The sequence below is a fragment of the Vidua chalybeata genome, chromosome 21 (genome assembly GCF_026979565.1).
Source record: "Vidua chalybeata isolate OUT-0048 chromosome 21, bVidCha1 merged haplotype, whole genome shotgun sequence".
Classification (NCBI taxonomy): domain Eukaryota; kingdom Metazoa; phylum Chordata; class Aves; order Passeriformes; family Viduidae; genus Vidua; species Vidua chalybeata.
Window position 1 is genome coordinate 10,413,402 of NC_071550.1, and position 25,678 is coordinate 10,439,079.

The window sequence follows — 25,678 nt, forward strand, 5'->3', positions numbered from 1 at the left end:
CTGGGGGACACTCCACAGCCTCTGCAGGTTTGAAGGGCAGAGTCTCAGCCTTATCAAAGCTTCTTCCAAGAGGTTCCCCAGCAGCCCCTCGTCGCTCTGAGATCCACCACGGGCATGTCCCACCAGTGCCTTCCCTCTGAGCATGAGCTTGGCACCAGCTGGGGCTGGGTTGCAGTTTTCCTTGTGTGTTGGCTCTCTTCCCAGAGATCCATCCGTGTGTCTGTGCTGCCGGGAGCACCAACAGCACTCAGGTTCCATGGGCAGAGGGCAGGTGCCTTGGATTTTCCTCTACACACAGGCTGGGCTGGCTTTCTCTCAGGATCCTTTGCAAGGCTCAGGGAGAGGGATTGGAGCCTCTACAGGAGCTCAAGGTCCAGATGGGCCTGGCTCTGCTGGGCCTGGCTCTGCTGGGCCATGCTGCTGTCAGAACTTGTCCTGCTCCCAGGTGTGTCAGCTGCTGAGGGCATGGCTGCTCCGGGTTGTGTCCTCCTTGCCTGTGTGCTGGGGTTTGGCCACCCCTCTGTGAGAGCTCCAGGGCTCTCCTGGCTGGGCTGCACCTCAGGCAAAGCCCCTGAGCTCCAGGGCTGCCACCTCCCCTCCAGCGCTGCCCGTGTGGGGCTGCACAGACTCACTCTGGGTACATGGACTGGGGATTCCTCGGCCTGCCTCCCCTCAGCGGAGCTGTGGTGAGAGGATGATTGAATCCCAGAGTGCTTTGGATTGGAAGGGACCTTAGGGATCACCTCCTTCCAACCTCCTGCACGGACACCTTCCACCATCCAGCCACAGCTGCTCTGGGCACCCTGTGCCAGGGCCTGCCCACCCTCCCAGGGAACAATTCCTAATTCCCAGTCTCCCATCCAGCCCTGCCCTCTGGCAGTGTGAGCCATTCCCTGTGTCCTGTCCCTCCATCCCTTGTCCCCAGTCCCTCTCCAGCTCTCCTGGAGCCCCTTCAGGCCCTGGCAGGGGCTCTGAGCTCTCCCTGGAGCCTTCTCCTCTCCAGGTGAACACCCCCAGCTCTCCCAGCCTGGCTCCAGAGCAGAGGGCTCCAGCCCCTGGAGCAGCTCCATGGCCTCCTCTGGACTCTCTGCTGCAGATTCAGGACTTTCCTGTGGCAGGGACCCCAGAGGTGGGCACAGTGCTCCAGGTGGGGTCTCAGGAGGGTGGGAGGAAAGAGGAGAATCCCTGCTCTTAGCTGGATGATCCCAGGACAGCAGAGCCTGTACCTGTGCTCCCAGCCTGCTCTGCTTGGGATGTGGCTCCCCCAAAACCCAACTTCCAGGTCTTTCCCACCCATCCCTCCAGCCTGGGGCTGGGAAAGGCTGGAGCTGCCAGGGGAAGGTTCCTGGCAATCCCTGTGTGCAGTGGAGCCCTCACAGCCCTGTCAGATGTTCCGAGACAGAGGCCGGAGATGCCAAACTCCCAAACAAAATGTGTTGAACAAGACAGGGATTCCCTGGATAAATAAGTCCTATTTAAATTTTTTTGCCCCTGTGTGCATTCATAGCTCGCTAGATATGTTAGTTTTATCGACTTGGAAAAGTGCCCAGGATTTTTTAAAAAATTGATTTCCTGAGAGTTTCCTGTGAAATTGGAAGCCTGGAAAAACGTGTGGATTTCTGAAATGCTATCTCATGGCTCCTTTGCCCCTTTTTTCTCCCCCAAGTAAAAAACAACAATACCTTCCTCCCCCCCAAGGTTTCATTGCATATACATTTATTCTTTAAAAATATTTCCAGCTGTTTCTTTTGCTGGGAAACTCATACCATCTGTAAACAACTGCTCAATGCACATAGTTCTGTTGTTTTGCCCGGTCACTCTTATTTTCCAGCTTTTATAATCTGAGAGTTCAGAGTAATCAGTAATGCCTTTTCTCCTCTTCACCCTCAATTTGATTATTTTTCTCATAAAGAACAGAGTAAGGAGAGCACTGAGCAACAGGAGATGGAAAAAATATTTTGATTACTTTTCAGTTGCTTATAATCAAGGAGTAACTCTTTAAATCCAGACCAATTTGCTGCATTGATTTAGTCATAATTTTAATTTCATGACTGTTTCAGGGAAAAACAAAAGTATTATGCTTTTTAATACTGGTTTAAACATTTGTAGTTTTAGGTTAAAATTTATTTAATGTTCCCTTTCTTCGGTTACTTCTGCTGGCGTGTGTTGCTTCACTCTCCCTGAGCTGCCAGGGGAGAAAAACTGAAATTCAAAGCACAAATTCTTCCAGTACTTTCAACAAGCTCATAAAATTACTTATATGAATATTCCCTTGACTCAGAGGCAACTGCTGACAGCCCTTAAACCTTTCTGGGACTACCTGGAGTGTGGGAATGGGTGACAGGGACACCTGGGTCCTTTGGGGCAGGCTTGTGCCATTTCCTGGGGCTCAGCACCCGCCCAGGCCGGGCCATCGCGGTGGGATTCTTCCCTGCCTTGCTGATTTTGGTGTTTCCCCCCAAGTGTGCCTTTTCCAGCAGAAATGCGACCTTTTCTGTTTAAAACTCTCCAGAAGAACTTTTAATTCTGGGTTCCAGAGGCAGCTCAGAAATGAGGTGGATGCAGGCAGCACACCCAGGGTAGGAAATGAAGGTTATAAAATGGGAAGATAATAAACAGTAGACAAGAAATAAATCCAGTGAAACTGAATGAGAAGAATTTCTAGACTTTGTGATTTTTTTATTAGTATTGTTTGCCTACCTATAGTTTTAACCTCCACAGTGCAACTTGTTCTGTCCCAGACCAGAATCAGGGGAGAAGCCTGAGGGAACCCTGTTTGCAGGACCAAACAAACCCAACGAAAACCAAAACCAAACCAAAACAAAAAACCCAAAAAATTTAAACCCAAAACAAAACCAGAAAAGCAAAACAAAACAAAAAGAAAAATTTAAAATAAAAACAATTCTCCTGCCAATACAAAGAGTATTGAAATCAGCAGAGCGAGGGCCCCCAGCTGAGTCTGGAGTGTCTCAGCCAGAGCAGAGGGGATCATTCCCATCTTGGCTTCTCCTGTGCTCACAGCTGACCTTTGCGTTGGGCTGATCCACCCCCTCACTGGGTTTGTCATTAGTGTTTCTTATTAATTAGTAATTGGGGGCACCTTGTGGCTTCAGGAGCATTGGCAGCTGTTAATGATCCCCAGGGATAATTAACACTGGGATGGCACTGGAGCAGGGGCACTCCACAGTCCAGGTGGGACTGGGCCAGCCCTGCCTTCACCTGGGGTGGCTGGACAGGGGCTGGAGCCCAGGGCTCCAGGGGAAGGTGCTGGGGGGCCCTGCCCGAGTGCTGATCCCGCAGTGCCGGAGCTCTGTGGCGTTCCCTGGCTTTGGGTCCGCCTGGACACGAGTCCTTCTCGGGGTGGTGGCCACCTGCAGGAAGAGGATGTGGCCAGGGCCCTGGCCAAGCTGGGCTGATGCTGTGTTCCCATCCAGAAACTGCTCTGATTTGTTTTAGGCTCAGCCACCATCTCAGCTGTTTATTTGCATGTGGTGCTCATAGGGGTGAGGTGGATGCCCAGTAACCTCAATCCAAACCTGGATTTTGGTCTGCCCAGACACTCCTCAGACATGAAATGTCAGAGGCACCACGTGGGAAGTGCTGGGCTCCCTGTGTGCCCAGGCTCCAGCACTGGGATGCTCTGTCTGTCACCACCAGGGTGCTGGGGACAGATCATATCCCTGTAGGTCACAGTCACCTTGGTGCTTCCTGTGGATGGACTTGCCTGGAAGTCTCAGCATTAAAGCACCTCTTCCTGAAGCTTGGCCTAAGTGATGGGTATGGCCAGGAGTAATGAGCACCTTCCTCTGGCACTGGAGACCTTCCTGGAGCTGTGCTGGAGCCCAGGTGTGGGCACCAGTCACACAGGGATGGTCCCTGGGTGTTTGGGACCATCTTGTCCCTGGTGTCCCCTGGCTCTGGCAGCAGAGCCTCTGTGCCTGCCGTAGGAGTCTCTGCCATTGCCTTCTTCTGCCCTCAAGCAGCAAACCCTGCATGGGCTCATCTCAGAGGGGTCAGAACTCTCAGATGTTGCTGTTCATGGCTGGCTCTCCCTGTTGCAGCAGGGAAGCAGCACTGGCTTTTCCCAGGACAAGGCTGCAGCCGAGCACAAGGGCGAGATTCCTCTGGCTGCTCCCAAGGAATTCTGACACTGAAGCTGCCACCAGCATCCCCACCCTGGGTGTTGCCCCATGGCCAGGAATGGTGTGGGGGGGGGCGTTGCAGACCCCACAGTGGATTTTGGGGGTTGGGGAACCCTCACTCCAGAGCTTGACTCAGATGTGGGACTGGGCAGATGCCTCAGGGAGAGCTCCCATTTCCTCCTTGCAGATTTTTTTTTTTATTTATTGTTATTTTGATTGTTTCTTGAGGGGAAGCTGCAGCTGAGGAAATAGGCAGCACATTCCTCCAACCCCAGGAACTGTCTTGTTCCCGAGTGGAAAATTCATCCCTTTTGGAGGCTGCCCTGATGGATTGGCAAAGGCAAAGGATGAAGAGGGGATGAGCCACAGCAGCCTAAGGCAGTGCAGATCTTTGTCCTTCATGCAGGGGATACCCTGGCTCTGGGAACCAGAAGAAACAGCCTTAAATTGCACCAGGGAAGGTGTAGGCTTGATATTAGGAAGAATTTTCTCTTGAAAACGGTGGTCAGGCATGGGAACAGCTGCCCGGGGCAGTGGTGGAGTCACCATCCCTGGAAATGTTCCAGTGTGGATGTGGCACGTGGGGACAGTGCTGGCTTTGGCAGTGCTGGGGAATAGTTGGACTCTGATCTCAGAGGGCTTTTCCAAACTCAAGGATTCCATGGTTCTGTGGAGCACAGCCCTGCTTGGATCACCTGTGGGCTCAGCGTTGTTTCCTTCTTTTGAAATCCGGGGCTTGGGGTTCCTCAGCACCTGCAGTGCTGGCAGGAGGAAGCAAAAATCCAGATTAAAAAGGGGCACGGGCACATTTGTGGGTCCTTGTGCTCTGCAGATGTTTTGGTGTGATGTGGAGCTGCTTTGCTGTTTTTCCCCCTCCTATTTAATAAAAATTAAATAGGAAACTGCTGGTGTCTTGCCCTTTGTTTAAAGAAGAGAAAAAAGGAAAAAAAAAAAAAGCACTTCCTGCATTTTCTGTGGCTCTGAAGTTAATAACCTACACTGCACAGGTAGCAGGCCTGCAGTTATTTTTATGGCACGTTCCTGTGTCAAACCTGTTTTCAGTTGCTTCTCCCTTTGCCAAATTTTAATTATTTGGGATGAAATTTTCCATGCTGGGTGCTGTTGGCTCCTTCCAAAACTGAACGTGTGGTTTGTGTTTGGACAAAAATTACTCAGGTGTCTCTGGGAAGGCGTTTGGGGGAAGCAGGGTAGGGGTTTTGGGTTTTTTTTTCCTTTTTTTTTCCTTAGGTAAGCAAACAACTCTGGCCTTTTCCCTCTGCAGAGGGAAGGTGCTGTGGGAGGGGAGCTGGAGCGAGCAAGGTCTGCTCCTCCTGCGACCCACAGGCAGAGTTAGGGACCTCTTCCTTTGGGATGGGGTTCAGAGGCTAATCATAGGGGTGGCTGTGTCTGAATAAATAAATAAATACATGGATTTAATCCCTTTTCCCCCTGGGAAGGCTGTGGCAGTGCTTTGGGGGTGTCCCAGTGCCCCCATTGCATCCATGGGAGCTGATCTGAGCATGGGTGCAAATCCAAGCGATTTGAATAATTGTTTCTAGTCATAATTTAAGTGATCAGGCAGAAGGCCTGTGCTTAAATCTTCTGAAATCTCATTTCACATTTTTATTGCTTTTAGTTATTTTTTTGTTTTGCTGTAACTGTTAAAATGCTGGGTTTTTTCCCAATATAGTGCAGCCCTCTCGATAAACATGGATTTCTCAGGTCAGTTTTACATCTGCTTGGACTCCTATTTTTTGACACTTTATCCTGTTAGGAGATGTTGACTGAAACATTTCTTAATTATCACGATTTACTTTTTGCTTGCAACTTGAGTTGAGGAGCATATGGCCTGAAACCACATTCTGCTTGTGTGCATTTTCATTTAAAAGATATTTATTAGCATTAGTTAAACAAAACTACCCAAAACACATCCAATATGTAGAAAAGCAACTTTAGGGAATAACATTTTGAATTGTAAATGATTTTATGGGGCAGATTATGTGACATTCTCCAGCCTGTCCCAGCACCCCACATCCAGCCTCCCTGCTCATCAGCAGATGCAAATTCTGCTCCTCTCCTTTTTCAATTAGAAATTAGGAAATCACCAAAATCAATTATTTGGGTAACTGGGAGTGCAGGAGATTCTGAATGAGCACAGGAGATTTCTGTTCCCCTCCACAAAGGTGGTACTTTGTTGGGGGCTGCTCTGACCTGTTTTGGCAAATTCTGGTTAAACAGTGATTTCCAGCCTTTCACCCTTCCACTTTATCATGCTATTTTAGTCCTCAAATGCCACTTTTTAGAATTTAAATGGAATGGTTTAGTTTAAATTGATTTTATTTTTGAAGAAACAGGCTGGGAGAGCTGAGGGTGTTCACATGGAGAAGAGAGGGCTCCACAGAGACCTCAGAGCCCCTTGCAGGGCCTAAAGGGGCTCCAGGAGAGCTGGAGAGGACTGGGGACAAGGGATGGAGGGACAGGACACAGGGAATGGCTCCCACTGCCAGAGGGCAGGGCTGGATGGGAGATTGGGAGGGTGGGCAGGCCCTGGCCCAGGGTGCCCAGAGCAGCTGTGGCTGCCCCTGGATCCCTGGCAGTGTCCAAGGCCAGGCTGGACAGGGCTGGGAGCAGCCTGGGACAGTGGGAGGTGTCCTTGACCATGGCAGGGGGTGGGATGGGATGGGCTTTAAGGTCCCTCCCAGCCCAAACCAGTCTGGGATTCTGTGGATTTGTTTATTTCAGCATCCAGAAACATTTAAGGCCACTTGATCTTATCTTGTTCAGGCTTAGCTTGGTGTTTTTGTCTAATGGAACATCTCCAGGAGCACCCTGGCTGTGTGAAACCGGTGAGATGAGAGCCCTTACCTGTTGTGGTTCCCTTTTTTCCTCATTTTTTCTTACAAAATAAGGAAACTTCCCAGCACAGGGGATTGTTGGGGTGTTTGTGCAGGGCCAGGGGCTGGGTTCCATCATCTTCATGGGTCAGAATATCCTTCCAGCTCTGGATATTCCATGGTTCCATGATTCAGCAGGTGGTTTTCCTGTGGAATTCTCATGGCAGGAGCCTCACAAGGTCCCTGAAGATGTGGCTCTTGGGTTGTGTGAGCTTGGGCTGTGCACAAAACCCTTTGTACAGGCAGGAATTGGGAGGTGCCAAGCATCTCAACAAGGTTTCTGCCCTGGCTCTATACTGAGTCTCCTTTTTCCCCCTTTCCCCCTTTTCTTTGTACACACAGATCTAATCTTCTAGAAAATGCCCCAAAGGTTTGAGCAATCTACCAGTTGCAGGAACCCATAAAGCTTTTTTTTTTTCCTTTTTTTTTTCCATTGTGTAAGTATGACAAATCATTAATTTTTGATTGATTGCTTTGAATTATGGGTGCTCTGACATCCTTTCTGTAGCTGAACAGCTGTATAACAAATGAACATATCAGTGCTCACAAAAGATTGGAGATCTAACAGAAGCAATTACATTGTCAGCTCCTCCCTTCTGGCTTTTCCCAGGCAATGGAGAGCAGAAATTTTTAAACAGAAATTCCTCAAGTGGCTCACAATAATAAAATAATAATAACAATCATCATCATCATAACAAAATACCTTTTTGTAATTGAATTAGATTTTTATCTCTCCATTTTCAGTGGATTTCATCTCCCTTCAGAAGCCAGGTTGTGTTTCTGCTTTGTGTAACTTGGACAATCCCTTTGAAGAAAATTTTACATGAAGAATTAAAAAAAATAAAATCAAATTGCAATTTTTTTGGTTGCTATTCCTTTAAGATTTCAGAATTGCACCAGTGCACTAAATGTGACCTCCATAACTTTTAAATTAAGAATTTATGCTGGCTGGAAATTTATGAAATATTTCAGCATGAAAGAAAGCCTTTTTCCCTCAGGAAAATTGAGCAATAAATCACAGCACTCTCGATTTACTGCCCTACAGCCAGCCAAAGATAGGATTTTTTTCCTTCCCCCCTTCATTCTGAAAAAAAAAAAAATATAAAAAAATGTAATCATATAAGACAGCTTAGCTGCTATCCTCCCACTCTCTAGAATTTTTAATTTCAGCTGTTTCTGCTTGGATTTATTTCCAATATTCCTGCTCGGCTTTTCAATTTCCTCAGTTATTAAATTTTAATTCAGTGCATTAGCATTTAAATTAAAAAAGGGTTTATTTTATCGAAATCGTTGGCTGGCCCCCATCCTGCTGCACATGAATTGCCTGTTTCTGCCATTTGCACAAAATGTGAAATGCAGCTAATATCTTTTAACTTGTATTTGCACAAATTCAGAAATAAAATTTCTGGGATTGGAATAATATTGTGTTTCCAAGGAAGGCTCTCATCAGCGAGCTGGGGAAGGAGGCGAGAGGAGACCCTGGGCCCTCCCTGCTCAGCCCTGCCAGGGCCTGCAGGGGCTAATTAGGGCACGGGGCTAACAAGGGGAGGTGTTGGGCCTGGAGCGGGGCCATTCCTGCATGGACATTTGGACAATCTGGCCATTCCTGATTTGCTGCCTGGCCGTGGCGTGGCTCTGCATCCCGGGGATCGCTGCCTGAGACTCGGTGGCACGGGGGTGACCGGAGGGGATGGGCTGGGGAGGCTCAGACCCTGCCCAGCCCCGACACCCCGGGCTCAGAGCTGAGCAGGGGCATGTGTGCAGCCCTGGAGAACCCCGAGTTCGGGCTGGAGAGCAGCCTGGTCCTTCTGAATCTAACCAGCTTTTCTGTTTTCATCTCCTAGGCCGAGGAGAGCAACAGCAGCGGGCGGAGGAGCTCTTCCAGCAGGTAGGGCTGGGATGTGCTGGGTGGGTCAGCTCTGCTCAGCTGTGCTCTCCATCCTGGAGACGGGGTGGCCAAAGGTGGGATGGGTGTCAGAGCTCAGTATCCATGCAACCCCCTTTAGGTATAGCTGGAAAGGTGGATGTAGGAGGCTGGCCTCACCCTGGCACCGGGGACTGAAAGCAGAGGTGGTTTGTGTGTGGTGTGGGAAGTTCCAGCTGAGTGCCCCCAGGGCAAGGCTCTTGGATGGAGACCTTGGGCTGTGCAGACCCTTCTGTCCTTCAGAAGGAGAGGACAGAGGTGTCCCACCACCCCATTCCCCTGTGATCCCACTGAGAGGTGTCTCTGCTGCTTCCACTCTGGAGAGGGACATGCTGAAGTGGGTCTGCCCTGGGCTGTGGCCTCCTATCCCCTCCAGGGCATTGAAAACACTGTGAAAGTTTTATTCTTTAGATAAAACTCATCCTGCTGTGTAACAGCACGTCCAGTGAGTTCTGGGAACCACTGTGGTGCTGATGCCCTCCCTGCCTCCCACTGCTGACCGTGCAGCCCCTGCTGGGTCCCATGCCCCCACTGTGCTGGCTGGTTCCTGCCCAGTGCCCCAGCTCTGCCAATGGCATTTCAGGACAAAATCCCCTCATTCCTGGCAGCTTTTTGTCCAGTTGGCACTGCTTGGCATTGAACACGTCTGGAGTGCCCCTGAGCTGGAGAAGATTTCTCTGTCACTCTTTGGGTGTGGCTCACCTGTGGCCCAGCAGTGAGAATTAGCCTGAAGGAAGTCTTTGAAAGAAAGCACAGGCTGAGGAGCAAGGGGAGAGGAGCCAGGCATCAATTCCTTCCCCTGGATTCTTTATTCCAACCTTTAATTCAGTTTTGTAGCTCTCACTGGAGGGTTTCCCACAGCAAGTGGGCGAGTGCATCCTCCATGTGGGAGCTGGCCTGTGGAGTGTCCATGTCACCTTTGGAGTGTCCATCCCACCTTTGGAGTGTCCATCTCACCTTTGGACTGTCTATCTCACCTTTGGGGCATCCATCTCATCTTTGGGGTGTCCATCTCACCTTTGGAGGGCCCATGTCACCTTTGGGGTGTCCATGTCACCTTTGGGGTGTCCATCTCCCCTGCCTGAGCTGCCCTTGGGGCAGAACATCCTCCCAGGAGTGAGCAATGACCCTTTCCAGGGCAGGGATGGAGCTCCTGGTGAGGTGGGAGAACTTCCCTCTGTTTTCCCTGCTCCTTTATATGTCCAGAGGAGTGTGAGGCTGGTCATTGCTTTTTTCCTTGTAGACAGTAGAAACAAAACATGGTCAAAGACTTTATCATCTACCTGGCTGAACAAAACATGGTCAAAGAAATGAGAATGACCAAGTCCATTTAAAAATAATAAAACAGAATCAAAATGTAATGTTTCAAGAAAGCTCTGTCAGTGATTGAAGGTAGAAATGTGGCTCTGACTCAATCTGTGAGGTCATCAGTGGATGGAGACACAAGATGGATGTTTCTCAAAGTCACTGCCGCTTGAAACCCTCACTAATTGCAAACTATTGAGGAAGCTTTTAACAATTAATTTATATCAATAAAAATATATGCAAAAATAATATCATATAATAGAATATAGTACAATGTAATTAATACAATATAATACAATACAATATAATACAATGTAATCAAAGTCACCTGGACTTTATCTTCCTGCAATAATTTTTTTTCACAGTAGCAGTCTTGGTCTAAGGTGATGACTGTGGTCTTGGGTCAATCCTATTTTTCTTTTTTTACTGCAGTGAATTGATTTTATTCTGTTTCAAGCAAACCCTGAAAGCTCTGAAGGCCCAGGGGTTTGTGCTCCCACCACCCCCAGCCCCAGGCCTGTTGCTGCTGTTGGTAGAACAGGGGTCAGGGTGTGCAGCTGGCAGCTCGTGGTGGCAGAGAGCACTTGCTGTTCTCCTCCCCCACTGAGTCCTGTGTGGTTGCTGCACCTCAGTGAGTGCTCAGCAATGGGAGATTTTAAAAGGTGAAGAGAATTCTTAGGAGCACAAAAAGCCCTCTTCCTTGAAGGCAGCCAGAAGAGAGATGGCTGCTTGCCTTGGGGAAGATGACAACTAAGAGACAACCTGACAAAGCTGTGCATGTTTTTGAACACTCCAGAAAAGGTAGATCAGAGGCTTCTTTCTTCCTTTTGCAAGGAAAAAAGAGACAGTCAACAAAATTAAAAAGCAGCAAATTAAAAGCCAGTAAAAGGCAGGATGTTCTCCTGCATGATGGGCAGCAGTGTGATGGGAGTGTGATGCCTGGAGCTGGGAGGGGACTCAGCAGGAACACGGTGACATGGGCTGGATTCACAGAATCCTGCGGCGTTGCGTTACTTTTCCCTGGTCCCGGGCAGCTCCGGAGAGCTCGGCTAAGGCGCGGCTTCTCGGCGGGACCGGGGGCTGCCGCGAGTCCCGGGCGCTGCTTCATTCCGCGCACCGGGGATGGGCTGGCCCAAACCCGGGGTGCAACAGAATCCCACATTGTCTTGAGTTAGGAGGGACCCTAAAGCCCATCCCATGCCATGGCAGGGACACCTCCCACTGTCCCAGGCTGCTCCAGGCCCCGGTGTCCAGCCTGGCCTTGGGCACTGCCAGGGATCCAGGGGCAGCCACAGCTGCTCTGGGCACCCAGTGCCAGGGCCTGCCCACCCTCCCAGGGAACAATTCCTAATTCCCAATCTCCCATCCATCCCTGCCCTCTGGCACTGGGAAGCCATTCCCTGTGTCCTGTCCCTCCATCCCTTGTCCCCAGTCCCTCTCCAGCTCTCCTGGAGCCCCTTCAGGCCCTGGCAGGGGCTCTGAGCTCTCCCTGGAGCCTTCTCCTCTCCAGGTGAGCACCCCCAGCTCTCCCAGCCTGGCTCCAGAGCAGAGGGGCTCCAGCCCTTGGAGCAGCTCCGTGGCCTCTTCTGGACTCTTTCCAGGAGGTCCAGGTCTTATGGAGGCCTCCTCTCCAGGAGGCCCATGTGCTGGACATGGTCTGGCCCCATCCTGTGCGTGAGCACATGGCAGGGGATCTGTTCCTTGCTGATATCCACTGGAGACTTGCTTTAAGCTTCTTCTGAAGCCCCTTCTGCACATGGTGGCCCAGGCTGGGTGTCCCTGACTGGTGTGTGACAGTCCCAGGGGTTGGTGGGACAGCAGGGCAGTGTGGGGCAGCACTGGGAGCCTCAGGGTGAGCACTGGGAGTCTCCATAAGACTACTGGAGCACTAACAACTTCCCAATAATTAATGTCAGCATTCAGATGGTGGGCTCTGGATCCTGACAAGAAATAATTGAAAAACCAAATGTGCAATTATGTCTGACAAGCAGCATGTGCTTTTCTTGGTCACCAGAGCCTTGTGTAGTCATGTGTTAGACATGGTTTTATATAATTATTATTGTTTATATGGCGGGTGTCAGAGGAAGGAGGAATTTCAGTTTGGAGTCCTCTGTTGGCTATTTATTTTAAAGTCATTAGATTTGTTTTCAGACTTAACTACACTTAATGTGCGAGACTCCCGCTGAATAAATCAGCCCCTGATATAGGAGCTGCATCTGTTTGTGGAGGGAACGGAGCCAGCTGGAAGCTCAGCCCGCCGGCAGCGGGGCTCGCACCAGCCGGGAGCCCGCCCGCAGCACAGATGTAGCTGGGAGGGGCTCAGCTCCTGGAGCAGGGGAAATCCAGGCCTTCAAGGCTGGGAGCTGCTGGCCAGGCCAGGGGTGGCTCTCCTTTAGTGCAGCGGCAACAGCGCTGGGCTGCAGCTCCCAGAAAGGGCTCAGGGAGGTGCAGGTCCAGCAGGAGGGCTCTGGGTGCTGGCCCAGGTGGGAGCAGAGCAGGGGTGCTTTGGGCTGGGCCTGGAGGTTTCCCAGCTCTGACATGGTGCAGTTTTCCCAGGTACTCCAAACCAAACCTGAGTGTTTCAGTCTGTGCCATAGAAGATGTGAATTCTATGGAATCACAGAATCCCTGAGCTAGAAGGATCCACCAGGATCACTGAGTCCATCTCCTGTCCCTGCACAGAAACCCCAACATCCCACCCTGAGCGTCCCTGCGAGTGGTGTCAAAATGCACCTGGAGCTCTTGGGGCTGGGACCGTTCCCTGGGGAGCCCTGGGAGGAGAAGATGTTGAGAAAGGGTTGCATCCACTTTGCTTCTTCTCAGTTCACCTTTCTTCAGCCTCCCTGCATTCCTTGCTCTGTCCTTTGTGAATACGTCCTCCCCAGCAGCTCCTGTCAACCAAGGGAGTGCCCTGGGATGGCACCAACTCTCCTTCAGGCTCCTCTTCCAGGTCCCCAGCACTGGGGAAGGACAATTTCTGAGGTTGTGGTCCTCTGAAGCTCAGGAGAGGGCTCTACACCCTGTGGAGGGACAGGCCTCGGGCTGAGTATTTCCAGGAATTTTTTCCAAAGAAAATTATTTTATTTGTCTCCCCTTTCTTTAAGAGGCAGCCTGTGGGATTTTCAGTCCCAGAGCACCAAGAAGCTTCCAAGTCATCCTTTATCAGAATGAGAGAAAACTCTTAGTAATTAGGCAAGGAATTTAATAAGCCTTGGTGCCTGCTGAAGGGCTCTCACCAGCCATCTTCAAAAAGAAACAAACCAACCAACCAGCACAAAACCCCTCAAAAGTGCCCTCTGGCCAGTTTTAGAGCAGTGGATAGTTCAGTTCTGTATGACAACCAGGACAGAAGCTGTGGGGAACCCAGGCAGGTTTCCTTGAAACCCAAAAGAAGGTCAAATGTCCACGTACAAGGAGATGACAGCGCTCAGACACATCCCAGCTCCGAGGGACAGGAGTATTTTTTGTGTAAAGCACACCAGTTTGCCCAGTGCCAAAGTCCTGGAGAGCTTGGATGGTGTGAGGTGGAGAAACGTCCCTTTCTGGAGCCATAAAGTACCAGGACATGGCAGTTCTAAAGCCTTCAGGAAAGCTGAGCCACCAGGAAATCCTTGGGTCACCCCCTCACTCCTCATGGCATGTTGGAGACCTGTGGCCATTTCAGTTCTCACCCCCTCAGTCATTTCTTAGTGAAGGAACACAGAGCTCTTTCACTGATATAAATAAATCCTTAATCTATTCTCTTTGTTTTCCCCTGAATTTCTTTGTCTCTGTTGACATTTCCACGCTTGAAAATTTAAAGACGCTGGCAGCTATTCCATTATCATCTTAAATTCAGTTTTTAACCTGCATCATTTGTGTGTCGCATTTTTTATCTGACTGAATTCTTTTGCTTTTGGCAAAGAGTGCGCGGTTGTTTTTTGTTGGATAAGCCAAATTTTTTTTATATTTGGTTAGACTTTCCTCTTCAAACCATCCTCAAGATATTCCTAATAAGGATTGAAGGGAATTTGTTTTGCTAATACCTTAGGAATTCTTTGTGGCTCTTGACTATTGTTCTGGTTTGTATTTTAATGTTTAATTTCCAGAGGAGAGGCCGGCTGATTGGTCCTGGAGTTTACCTTCTCTGAAGGATTCAGAGCTGCCGAGTGTCCCTTGAGGAATGAACACACGATTAAATTCCTCTTGGACTTCCTGAAGCAGAGTTTGCTGTCAGGAAAGGTTGTGTGTTCTACTAGACCCAGATAGCTGGAAAAATTAAGTATTCAGCTTTGTTTGTTTGTTTTTCCTAGATTTTAGCACTGACACCACACACACCACCGAGTGCTGCATTATGCGTTTTGGGGTTTTTGAAAGCTGCTACCTCTGTTTTCAAGAGCTGGCTGCCCTCAGAGGCAGGGGGTGAACTTCCCTGAGGCATCTCTCTTCTACAAAACCTTCATGTCCTTTAAATTTATGAACTCCTTAATAATATTGGTATTTATTGAGCAAATTTCTCCCAGGAAAGCCTGAACGGCAGCTACTGTCACACTTCTGCCTGCAGAAGGATGTGGCCTCGTGTTCTGATTTCAGTTTATTTTGGAGAGAGAAAGCAGAGGATGTAAATATGTCCCAGATAGGGGCAGGGTTTGGGCTGCTTCTCCTACCTCAGGGATTTTCTGTGTGTGCTCAGTTAGTTTGATGTCCCCAAGTCCAACTGACTTGGAGCGAGGGCCTCAGAGCCTTCAGGAGCTGCAGCTTCATCCTTGGTCAGGGTAGGAGGGAGCAGCATGTTCAGGGTGGTGGATTCCAAGAGGGGACCCAGCAGCCTTGTGGAGAAGCCCAGCCAAGCACAGGGATGCAGCTCCTGGGCCATGGACAGAGTCAGCAGAGAGACCACAGGAGCACGTGCAGGCACCTTGAAGTCTTTGAATCCTGAGGCTCACAGGAGCATGTTGCATGTGGAAAATGCCCAGAAGCTCTGACCAGCTTTTGCTTTTTTTTCTGTTCTGCAGCAAGTCTTCTCTCCTGTACTGCTGATGGAGGAGGGAGTTCCATCCCCTTAAAATAACATCAGGACAGGAGAGAGCAGGGTTTTCGTGTAACCTTTCAGGAGTTAAATGCACACTTCGGGAATTCACAGTGGCATTGGGGAAGATTGTGAAGAGAACTGAAACCTCCTGGTGGAACACAGATGACCACAAACCCCTCTGTGACCAAGTGAAAATTTGGGTTTCAGGCATATGGACCAGCACATACTGCCTTCATGTGTGTCACCCAGAGTGTTGGTGGCACACTTGGATGTCCTCCTTGGGTATCCATGCTCTGGAATGTGGACAGGCTCCCAAATGGAAAGAGTTAAGGATCAGAAGGGATATTTTAGTGTGCACACAGTGTACATTAAGGAAATGTTTGCTTCATTCAAGAGACAGCAGAGGTTTTCTCCTGTGAAGGGGAGATTCCCAGTAAGAGAATCTCCTGTCCAGCAAATGCCCAATGACCACAGAGGCAGCAATCCACACTGGAAGTACAGTGCCTCTTCCAGAAAATAATCCCTCAGAGGAGGAATCCAGGATGGGGTGGTTGTTCCAGCACCAGGATATCCTCTCTGAAGGATGCAGGCTCAGGCTGCAGAGGGGCTTTGGCAAAGACTCTGGGAGCTGTGGCAAGGAGGGGGGGTTGAGTCCCTTGGAGAGGAGCAGTTCTGGACACTGTGACACAGGAGCTTGGGGTAGTGCCTTTGCCTTTCAGGGTGTGAGGGAACATCTGAAGCTGGGGCTGGAGCCTGGAGCTCAATTGTAATGCTGGGAAAACAGCTCCTGCTTTTCTCTCTTTTAACCCTGCACTTGAAAATCTTCTTGTCTGGTGATGTCTGCAGCAGATGTCCCCAGGGAGGGACACCAGGCAGTTCCTCTGCTTCCTGATCTCCACCTCCTCCTGGTGTAAGGCATGGGGCCCACCCCCCTGAGCTGCCCCAGGAAGCAGATGAGAGCCATGGGGAGGAGTGGGAAGGTCACCACAGCTAATTTATCAGACAAGCAGATTTTCAACTTACATCCTTCTTTTTCTTGTCTCTGCTTTCATCATCTCCATGTAAAATGAGAGTTCATTTACATGTGTTCTGTCTATTCCACTTCCCATAGCTCCAGTCATGACAGGAACCTTCTGGTTCTTGTAAAACCATGGCAGACATCTGTAAACTGAGCCCAGTTTAAGCCTCCCCCATTTTTTGCTTCCTTTGGTTTCTGACAGCTGAGGCCTTTTGATTTAGCCTTGGATGAGCCAACTGCACGTTGGTTTCCAGAAGACAAGTTGGGACATCCCACTGGTGCTGTTGTCCTGCTGGCCTCTGCAAAGGTGTCCATTGCTTGATCCCCATGAGTATTTTTGAATCCTCTTTGGTGCTGCAGACCAGAAGAGTCTTCCAAGGAGTGCCCAAAATGTGTTTCAGTTTTACTCTAACTGGGCACACCCTGTCCTCTGCCAAGGGATGTCACCACGGAATCACAGAATGGGTTGGGTTGGGGGGACCTTGAAGACCCATCCTGTTCCACCCCCTGCCATGAGCAGGGACAGCTTCTACCAGAGCAACGTGTGCAGAGCCCTGTGCAATTTGGCCATCATTGATATCATCAAGGCACTAATGATCTCTGGGTTTTCCAGCTTGAGTGTTGTTCAGAAAAAACCAAAAGATGCTCCACATTCGCTGCTGGGGCAGGAGAGCTGTTCGTAGGTGTTGGTTCAGAGTGGTACATCCTCCTCCACATGTGCTTCCTTTTCCTCTCCTTTTGAGGAGCTGATGTTGAAGACTGATACTTCACTGATCTCGCTCTGCCCCTCCCCAAAAACTCAGCAGGATGTGTGCTGTAAAAATAGCCTCATTAGAAGCCATCTGAGTACATATGCAATCACAGATGACTCAAAGGGAGCACGGAGCATGCATGTTTCTGTTGCTGTCTTCAGAGAATTACATGACAAATTATTCCTAGCTGGAAGAAATGTCCTTTTATAATTGGGGTTTTTTTTTCTCATTCTTTCAGAAGGGAGGAGTGTGTGTTTTTTAAGTAGCTTTTAGTCACTTTCATTATTTATGAGGATGCTACTGCAGATCAGAAACAGCAAACTGCAAGCGCGAGTTTCTTGTGGCTGCAGCAGCTGAAGGGCCCCGTTTGCTTTCACTCATTGCTGTTCTGCTCATCACAGCCAGGGAGACCCTGCAGGGCCCAGAACAGCTCCACGCTGCAGCCTTCACCCCCTTCTCTGCCCTCCTGCTACAGGAGATCAGCTGGAAGGGGCTGCTGGATCTGTGGGTGGTGTCACCGTGCAGAGGGGAGCACTGCCAGCACCCAGCCTTCCCTTTCTGTCCTTCCCTCGGGAAGAGCTCCTGGCATTGTCCTCCTGTTGCTCCCTGCATTGATGCTGGTGAGGCTTCACACCTAGAACTGTTCTGGCCCATATTGTCGTGCTGCATCATTGAGCTCTGCTGAAACTGCCACAGGTGTAGGGCCAAGGAAGTTGTACCCAAATGGGTCCAGGAACCCACTTCTACCCCTGCCTTTCCAGTTCCTCATGTTGAGGCTTCATTAAGGCCTTCTGAAATCTCTTCTGCCTTCACACACTTGTGTCTGACATGAAAGTGGCCGTAACGTCATCGGAAGATGAAAGCCTGATGATCAAAGCAGGCAGCAATGTTGAAATGAGCATTGTGAGATGGCAGAGCTGGTATTACAGTAATTGGCTGTGTGGCCTACTTAGTGAGAGCAGGGATACATGCAAGTGCAATGTCTGTTTGCCTCTTTCATGTTGGAAATCACAGAGTCTGTTCTGGGAAGTGAAACAGGACCTCACCTGTAGGAGCAACCAGGTACGGAGTGAGCACTGTGTGATCCCAAGGCTTCTGCCTCCTCTCCTCGGCATGGAAGAGTCTCTTGGATTGCCAGGGCCCACAGCTCAGTAAAAACAAGACATGGAACAGTGAAGGTTGGTATTTCCCAGGAAGGGGCAAAGCCGTGGAGAAGAAGTTAGATCCCCCTGTGGAAGGAGGTAGGGTTTAAGCCAGCTGTGCCCGTGCACTCTGCTCCTCTGTGGCCTGATGGCTCTGAGCAGTTTTTGTCCTGTGCAAGCAGTGTTGTGTTTGGAGAACAGGAATATCCTCTTGCCAGGAAATGTCAGCCCATGGATGGACCTGCAGAGGAAGGTGCAGCTGACCCCTGGAAGGCCACACTGAACACTAAACCTGCATTGTTTCATGCAGAAGGGTGGTGGCATGAGGCTGGGGACCGAGCTCAGAGCTACCAGGAGAGGGTGGCTGAGGGAGCCGGCGGTGGGAGGTGACTCTGGCAGGTTCTCCCTTGGCTCCTGTGCGCTGCTGTCTCCACCAAGTGGAGGCTCTGGCCATCACTGGTCCCAGTGTGTCCCCAGCAGTGCCCCTGCAGGGATCTGGCAGCCGGGGCAGGTCTCTGTGTGGGCACAGGGGACGTGGGCGCTGCCTGGGTCACACTGGGGAGTCTTTCTGCCCCCAGCACTGATACTGAACTTACCTGACACCCCGAAAGCTTCGAGTCCTTTTCTCTCTGTGCCCTCTCCCAAACCTGTGACACCTGCTTGGAGCCTTGGGAGCTGCAGAACTGAAAATTCACTCCTGTTGTTGCTCATCCTCTTTCTGAGCCTTTCCAGCAGTTGTGCCTCAGCTCTGGAAGATCTGCCATGGGACAGGAGTGGCAGAACCAGGCCTGGCCATGGTGGTACCGAGGCCTGGTGTCTTCCCTCCCCCAGGCAGGATGTTCCCTGTCCCTCCCTGAGTCTCTCAGGGAATTTCTGGAGAACAAGGATGTTCCAGATCTCTTGCTGCTTTATCCTCACCTCCAAGTGGAGGTTCTTTGTGCTGCTCAGTAGCAAGGGAGGTAAAATTCAGCACAACACTGAGCAAGTGCAGCATCATGGGCTTGCAAAGGCTGATCCAAGGACCAAAGGACTGGGAATGAAATGTAGCTTCTCTGGGTCACCTGCCCTGGCTCAGTGCATGTGTGGGTTGATTCTGTGCATAGTAGAGGCTGTGATGACTTCTGTCTTCCAAGGAAAACTGGTTCTGCTAGGGCTGTGTACGTCCCCCTTTCCATCCTGCCTGAAACTTTCCAGTGTCAGTAGCTTCCTTTTCCTTCCAGTTTTGCTCTGGGATGTTGGTACTCTTTCCCCAGCCTAACCAGGAGGCTTCAAACTCTGCTGTCCCATGACCTGCTGTGCCATGAGGATCATTCCCTGAGCCCAGCTCTCCCCTGGACCCTTGGGAACATTTCTATCCCATTCACAACTGAGCTCCAGAAAAGCCTTGACTGGTCCTGGTTGTGCTCTAGCCACAGAAGCATGACCTGGATTTCACAGGGGACCACAAGAAAGTGATGCTTACTCCTGCTGGGAGAGCTGCCTCCTCCTCCTCTCCAAAGTTGTGCAGCTCCAGCTAAGGCACCAAGTGGCTTTTGGAGAGCTCAGCCCTGCTCCCAGGAGTGTCAGTGCTGCTGTTTTTATGATTTCACTTGTTTTTGAGGGGAACAGCAGGCTCCTTTCAGGGCTTGTGAACCATGAATCATGTAGAAGAAAGCTGCTGATGTATATGGGGCTGTGTCCTTCTGCACATCAGGTACCTGTGTTAGAACATATGGGGCAATGAATTGCTGTCAGTTAATGTTTGCAGGGTTAGGTCCCACCCAGGAACAGACATTCCAGCTGGGAAATTCCTTTCTTGGCAGAGCTGGATCCACAAAGTCAGTGTGCATGAAGGGAAAAGGTTCTGAGAGTCCATTGGTCTTGACTAACAATTTATATATTCCTCAGCTCCAGGCCACCAAGCGTGGCCAGTGCACATCTGTACTGAGCCCAGGGACCTGCCAGCCAGACACACAACTCTGGGTTTGAAAACTCGGGGGGAACTGTTCTCCCTGAGCACATCCTTTGGAAAACGGCTGTTCCAGTGGCCCACCATCTGTGCTAATGTTTTGTGCCTCATTTCAGCTGGTTCCAGCTTCCAGCAATGAGCTTGCACCCTGCCAAGTTAAGGCAAGACAGTATTTTCTCCCCATGAAGATGATGATATGCTGCAATCAAATCATCTTCTAGTCTTCAGTTTGGCATGAGAAACAGACTGGAGCAGTTTGGTCTCACAGAGTCATAATGTGTCTTCTCCCAGTCTTGAACCATTTCAGTGCTGCATTTTGGAATCATCTTCAGCTTTCCTGATCACCTCTGAAACCTGAAGCTGCTCGCTGTGTCTGCAGCACATGAGGAGTGGCTTCACCACAGCTTCAGACAGGGAGAAAATTATCTCCTCCTTCCAACTCAGGCACCTGAACCGAAAATTTGGTCAGTCCTTCAGCTCAGAGTGTGGTTCTCTGTGGTTGCATACCACATGGGTGCATCCACAGTCCTGGGCTTGTCTGACTGTGCTGCAGCCACTGGTCTTGGGCAGAGCCAGCTACGGAGAGAGGGATCCACTGCTGGAGTGCCCTGTTCACAGTCTTTGCTCTCCATCCCTCCATGGCTCCACCCATCATTTTTAGCAAGAGTGGTGTTTAATTTAATTCCAGAGCATGAATAAATCTGTCCCACGTCAAGCATTCCAGGAGTCCTGTGGAAATGCCTCTCTATTCAGGAGCAATACTCATGGAGAACAGCTTTGCCTCGCAGCACGGGGCCTGTTGCTGATTTGGTTTGTGTTTGAATGTGACCAGTGCAAAGCTGGCATCATCAGAAAGTCATTGTATTCTTGCCCCTTTTATAATCTCCTCAGAAGGCTCTAGCCTCAGTCTCACTGCACTGGTATCAGTTTCTAATCCCAGATCACTTGGCTCATGCCTGGATTTTCCTGTTGCTTTGCCCAGGTCTGGCAGGTCCAGGTTGCAATGCCATCCATAACCAAGCTCTCACTGCCTCTCCCATCTTCCAGGCTCCCCGTGTGAACTGCCCTGGCTGGCTTTGATCTTCCTCCACAGTCCTCACTACTCTACCCTATTGTTGCCTTTTGCATTTCACACCTTCTGGGTTTGATTGATCTGCAGTCAGTCTCACTCTTTGCTGATCCTTGAGTATTCTGTACTCACTGCCTTCCATTGGAAGAGTGCTGGTGGCTGAGATGGATGGGCCTGTGGCACACTCAGTAATATTTACCATAAAGATTGTCCAGTTCTCAACCACATCTTCTCTGTCTCAATCCATCTTTCTCACTTGTAAGAGCCCTGTATGATTTTGGGAGCACAGCAGGGGGGAGTATGTGTGAGAAGGCAGGAAATGAGCGGGAAGGCAGGTCAAGGCTAATTCTCTCTGTTTAGGGGCTATTAATTGTACATTTCATTCCATAATGAGAATGGAGGGATGAATAATAAAACCTCTGGCAATAGGATGTGCCTGACCCAGTTTGAGTAGTGACTACATGTCCGTGTGGGAGGTTAGGCAGTAATTACTGGAGGATTGTTCTCTCTGTTCCTCTGCTCCCCTCATCCCTGTCCTCCCAGGAGCTCCACACTTTCACCTCCAGTTGCACCATCCTGGTTCCTCTGTGAGCTCCATAACCTGTGTCAGAACCCACTGCAGGTGTTAGCTCTCTAACACTGTAATTCATACTTTGTCCTGACAAACTTTATGATGTTCCAAGCAATTTGGGATTTTTTTTCTCTGTCACTGTTGCACGATCTAATAATCATCCATTAGTTCAGTATATTTTTCATTTAATTTTGTTACTTCTGCCTAAAACATTTTCAAATACCTTTGGCTGTTCCCAGTGTTTACATGACTCTAAATATTTCACAGTGTTTTCTGTTTCTGGGTAGTCTGAGCCATTATACATTTAGTTCTGATTTCTGCACAAACTGAACCAGCAATTATTTTATCCTTGTATTGCATGGTGGAGTGTATTAATAACCAGTATGAAAAATTGGGGGTCCATAATGAGTGATGCTAAAGGAGCTCCACTGGCTTATTCCCACATCCTTGTCTGGTGGACTCATACCCCCTTTGCCTTTTGCTACCACAGCACCTGTTGATGTTGTTTTACAGCTTTGAGGTGTCCAACTTCCTTTCCTTAAAGGGTTTTGAATATTTGTTTAGGTTGTTTTCTCCCATAAATTCCCAGCTCTTCTTACCCTGATGAAAACACATGCTATTTCCTAACCTGTTTCTGAGCACAGTGGACCTCCTTTGCCTTTCCCCTTCCATTAGGCTTTCCCTGTCATCCCAAATAGTTGTATCTGTCCATAATGTGGTAGTCTCCCAAAATATCCTCATCCTCCAGATGATCCCCTTTGATCAGCACTGTGTATGTTCAATAAAGCCTCTGAATATCAGGGGATGTCAGGTTGCTTGAAGGGATAAAAGAGAAGATGCGATAGAGGGTGGAGATAGCTCCAAATTAAAAATGTCATGGAATCATAGAATCGTTTAGGTTGGAGAAGACCTTGAAGATCATCAAGTCAAATTGAATTCAGCAGTGTCAGGTCCACCAGTGACCCATGTCCCCAAGTGCCACAGGAGAATATGGCTTTGTGTGTATGGACTAGTGTTGGCAAAATACCTGTAGTCAGAACTGCTGGAGCTGTGCCCATGGCCTGCTGGCAACCAGGGCAAGTTCTGTGCTCTTCTTTAGGGGTCCAGTGTGTTTATGAGCGCTACAGTTGTTTGTGATGATTAACATTATTTTCATTACTAGCAAATAATTTTATTGCTGTTGTCCGGTTAAATTTTAATTACTTATCATGTATGGCAGACACACATTGATATGCTTCTTTTAAATAACCTGCATGAACCATGCCTTGAATTAGGTCCTGGTGATGACAAAATGAGCACTTGGCATTGAGGATTCACATTCTCTCCTCTCTTTCCCCCTTCAGGGAGTGTTTGAAGAGGAGCCCACCGAGCCCAAAAGCTGAGGGCTCCGACTCGGTGACATCTCAGTCCTCCCCCAGTGAAGAGGCTGGAATGATGACTGAGGTGAAAGTGAAGACAGAGGTACCAGATGACTACATCGAGGAGGTGATCTGGCAGGATGACACCAAAGATTCCAAGAAGAACATCAAGGATGGGCCGGGCGATGTGCCTGCGGAAATCTGCGTGGTCATCGGCGGCGTGCGCAACCAGCAGACGCTCGGTGAGGCACGGGGCACCATTCCCTCGGGGTGTGGGGACAGAGTAAGGCTCTGGAGATCTGTGCCTGGACACTCAGCTCTGCTGGAGGGCTCAGAGCCAGGGTGAACATCAGTCTTGGGGTCCTGGCTCAGGATTATTGACCTTCTGTGTCTGTTTGCATCTGGTTGCACCTAAAGGCTCAGCCGAGATCTGAAAGAAAAAGCTCCTTATCTTCTTTTGGCATGTTCAGGGACTTGCCCATCAGTCACCTGCAGCACCTGGTGAGCTCAGGGCTGGAGGTGTGTTTGACACAGATGAGGAACTTGGAAAGGAAAGCCTGAGAAACAGCTGAGGTGTTTTGAGGAAAGTTGCTCTGAGGAATGTGGATGCTTTCTGTAAATGAGTCTGAGCTCAAGAGCAGGTTTTACAGGTTGCTGTTTGTTTGTTTTCCTGATCACTCCTCAGTTGTGGGAATACTTTTGACTCTGGGCTGGCTGTGGTGTGCCCTGTTCAAAACAGTGCTTCCTGTCCCCACCCCACCTCCTGCTGTGATGAGAAGAAGCTTTTTCTTTTTTCTGTGAACATCAAACTGTCCTCTCCTCCTGCTCCAGGGAAGGGGCTTCCTGTGGGAACCTGGGAAGGCACCACTCCTGCAGTGTCTCTGTTGTCCTCAGCCTGGAGCAGGTCCCTGCAGTGTCTCTGAGATCCAAAGGCACTTGCTAATAAAAAGAAGGAAGAGCAGTTGGACCAGGTTTCCTTTAAGGGACTCAGGAGAAGGCTGATTTGAGCTGCCCAGCATTGCACTTGGGGTTGGTTTGTCCTGCAGGGGGAGAGAAAAGAGGAATTGATGTTGGATTTTCTCCTGGGTTTTGATGATCATTATCCATACTGCTGGAAAGAAATCCAGGAGATGTCCTTAGCTGGTGGTTGTCTCAGAAGCATCGTTGTTCTCCCTGTCCTCCTTTCCATCACAGGACAGCCACTAAGAACAACAGGGCAGGAGTTCAGTGCTGTCTGTGCAAGTCTAGGGAAAGCTTAAGAAGTCTAAAACTATTTCTCACATAAAGATTTTACAATTTGGAAGAAATACTCTGTGTATTTTCAGAGTTTTTGTGCCTCTGCAGCTCTTGATCATTACATGCTGAAAAGCATCCCTGGTGCCCTGGGAGGGGGAGGTGGAGCTGTGACTGATGGGCAGCAACGGGAGCTTCTCCTCCAGCCATGGCCACCAGCTCTTGGTGAAAGCATCTGCAGCTTGGGCGTTTGTCCCACAGGACCCTCTTCTCCCCACAGCTCCTGGCTAGGCAGCAGCAGCTGCTCTGCAGTCAGTGTCCTCTGGCAATGCTGGTTTCCAGCTGAGCTTGGCTGCGTTGCTGTGCAGTGGGGAGGGGGCTTTTGCTCTTGGCTCACTTGGGTGGACTGGAGGGGAAACCAGTGAGGAGCAGCTGATGGCACTGGGATTGTTCAGCTGGAGCAGGCTGAGGGCAGAGCTCCCTGGGGGCTGCAGCTCCTCATGAGGGACAGCTCCCATCTCTGCTCTGGGACAGGGACGGGAGCCAGGGAACAGATGGAGATCAGGAAAGGTTCTTCCCCCAGAGGGTGCTGGCACTGCCCAGGCTCCCCAGGGAATGGGCACGGCCCCGAGGCTGCCAGAGCTCCAGGAGCGTTTGGCCAGGGATGCCCAGGGTGGGGTTGTTGGGGGGTCTGGGCAGGGACAGGAGCTGAGCTGGGTGATCCTGGTGGGTCCCTTCAGTTCGGACTGTTCCATGGCTCTGTGATTCTGTGTTGTCCCTGTGGAAAGCGTTGGGGACTGTGAGGAGGACACTCACAATTTATGCACACTGTGGAGAGAGGGACAGATTCATTGACCTGAAGTGTCAATGGTGGTTGAAAGCCATATAAACTGGAGGGCTTCTGTCTGGAAGGGCCTTTTCCAGTGAAACACATCTTGTATTGGTCATTGTAAAGCCCAGGCTTCTTTAAAGGCAGTTTGGTTTGGAAGTGATAGAGGTTGGTGCCAATTCCTTTGTGAACAGAGCCCTGGAAGTGCCCCTGTCTGGCATTCACATGACCTTTGTTTTTGGGGAGGTGGCTCTGAATCACTCCAGCTTGGCCATCAGGTGCTGTGCTCTGTGTGCACAGCCTGTGGTGCCCAGCTCCTTGTGTTTGCTGAGCTCTGGCACCTGGTCCCTTCTGTCCCCCCATGGAGATCACACACGAGCACTGTGCCCATCTCTGCACGCACCAGGGTGCCTCACACCAGGAATGTGCCCCATGTGCCACTGCTCCACTGGCCATTCCAGCTACTCTAGTGGCCATTTCAG

At 50.0% G+C, this 25,678-nt stretch overlaps 1 protein-coding gene across 5 annotated transcripts in view; it reads left to right on the top strand.

Moving 5' to 3' along the window:
* Positions 1-25,678, top strand: part of ZNF618 (zinc finger protein 618) — a 150,483-nt gene that overhangs the window by 57,184 nt on the left and 67,621 nt on the right. For all 5 annotated transcript variants that reach the window (XM_053961986.1, XM_053961987.1, XM_053961989.1 and 2 more), the window contains exons 2-3: positions 8,881-8,924; positions 23,120-23,376. In XM_053961986.1, coding sequence (XP_053817961.1) covers positions 8,881-8,924; positions 23,120-23,376 — 301 coding nt within the window. The remainder of the gene's footprint in view (positions 1-8,880; positions 8,925-23,119; positions 23,377-25,678) is intronic.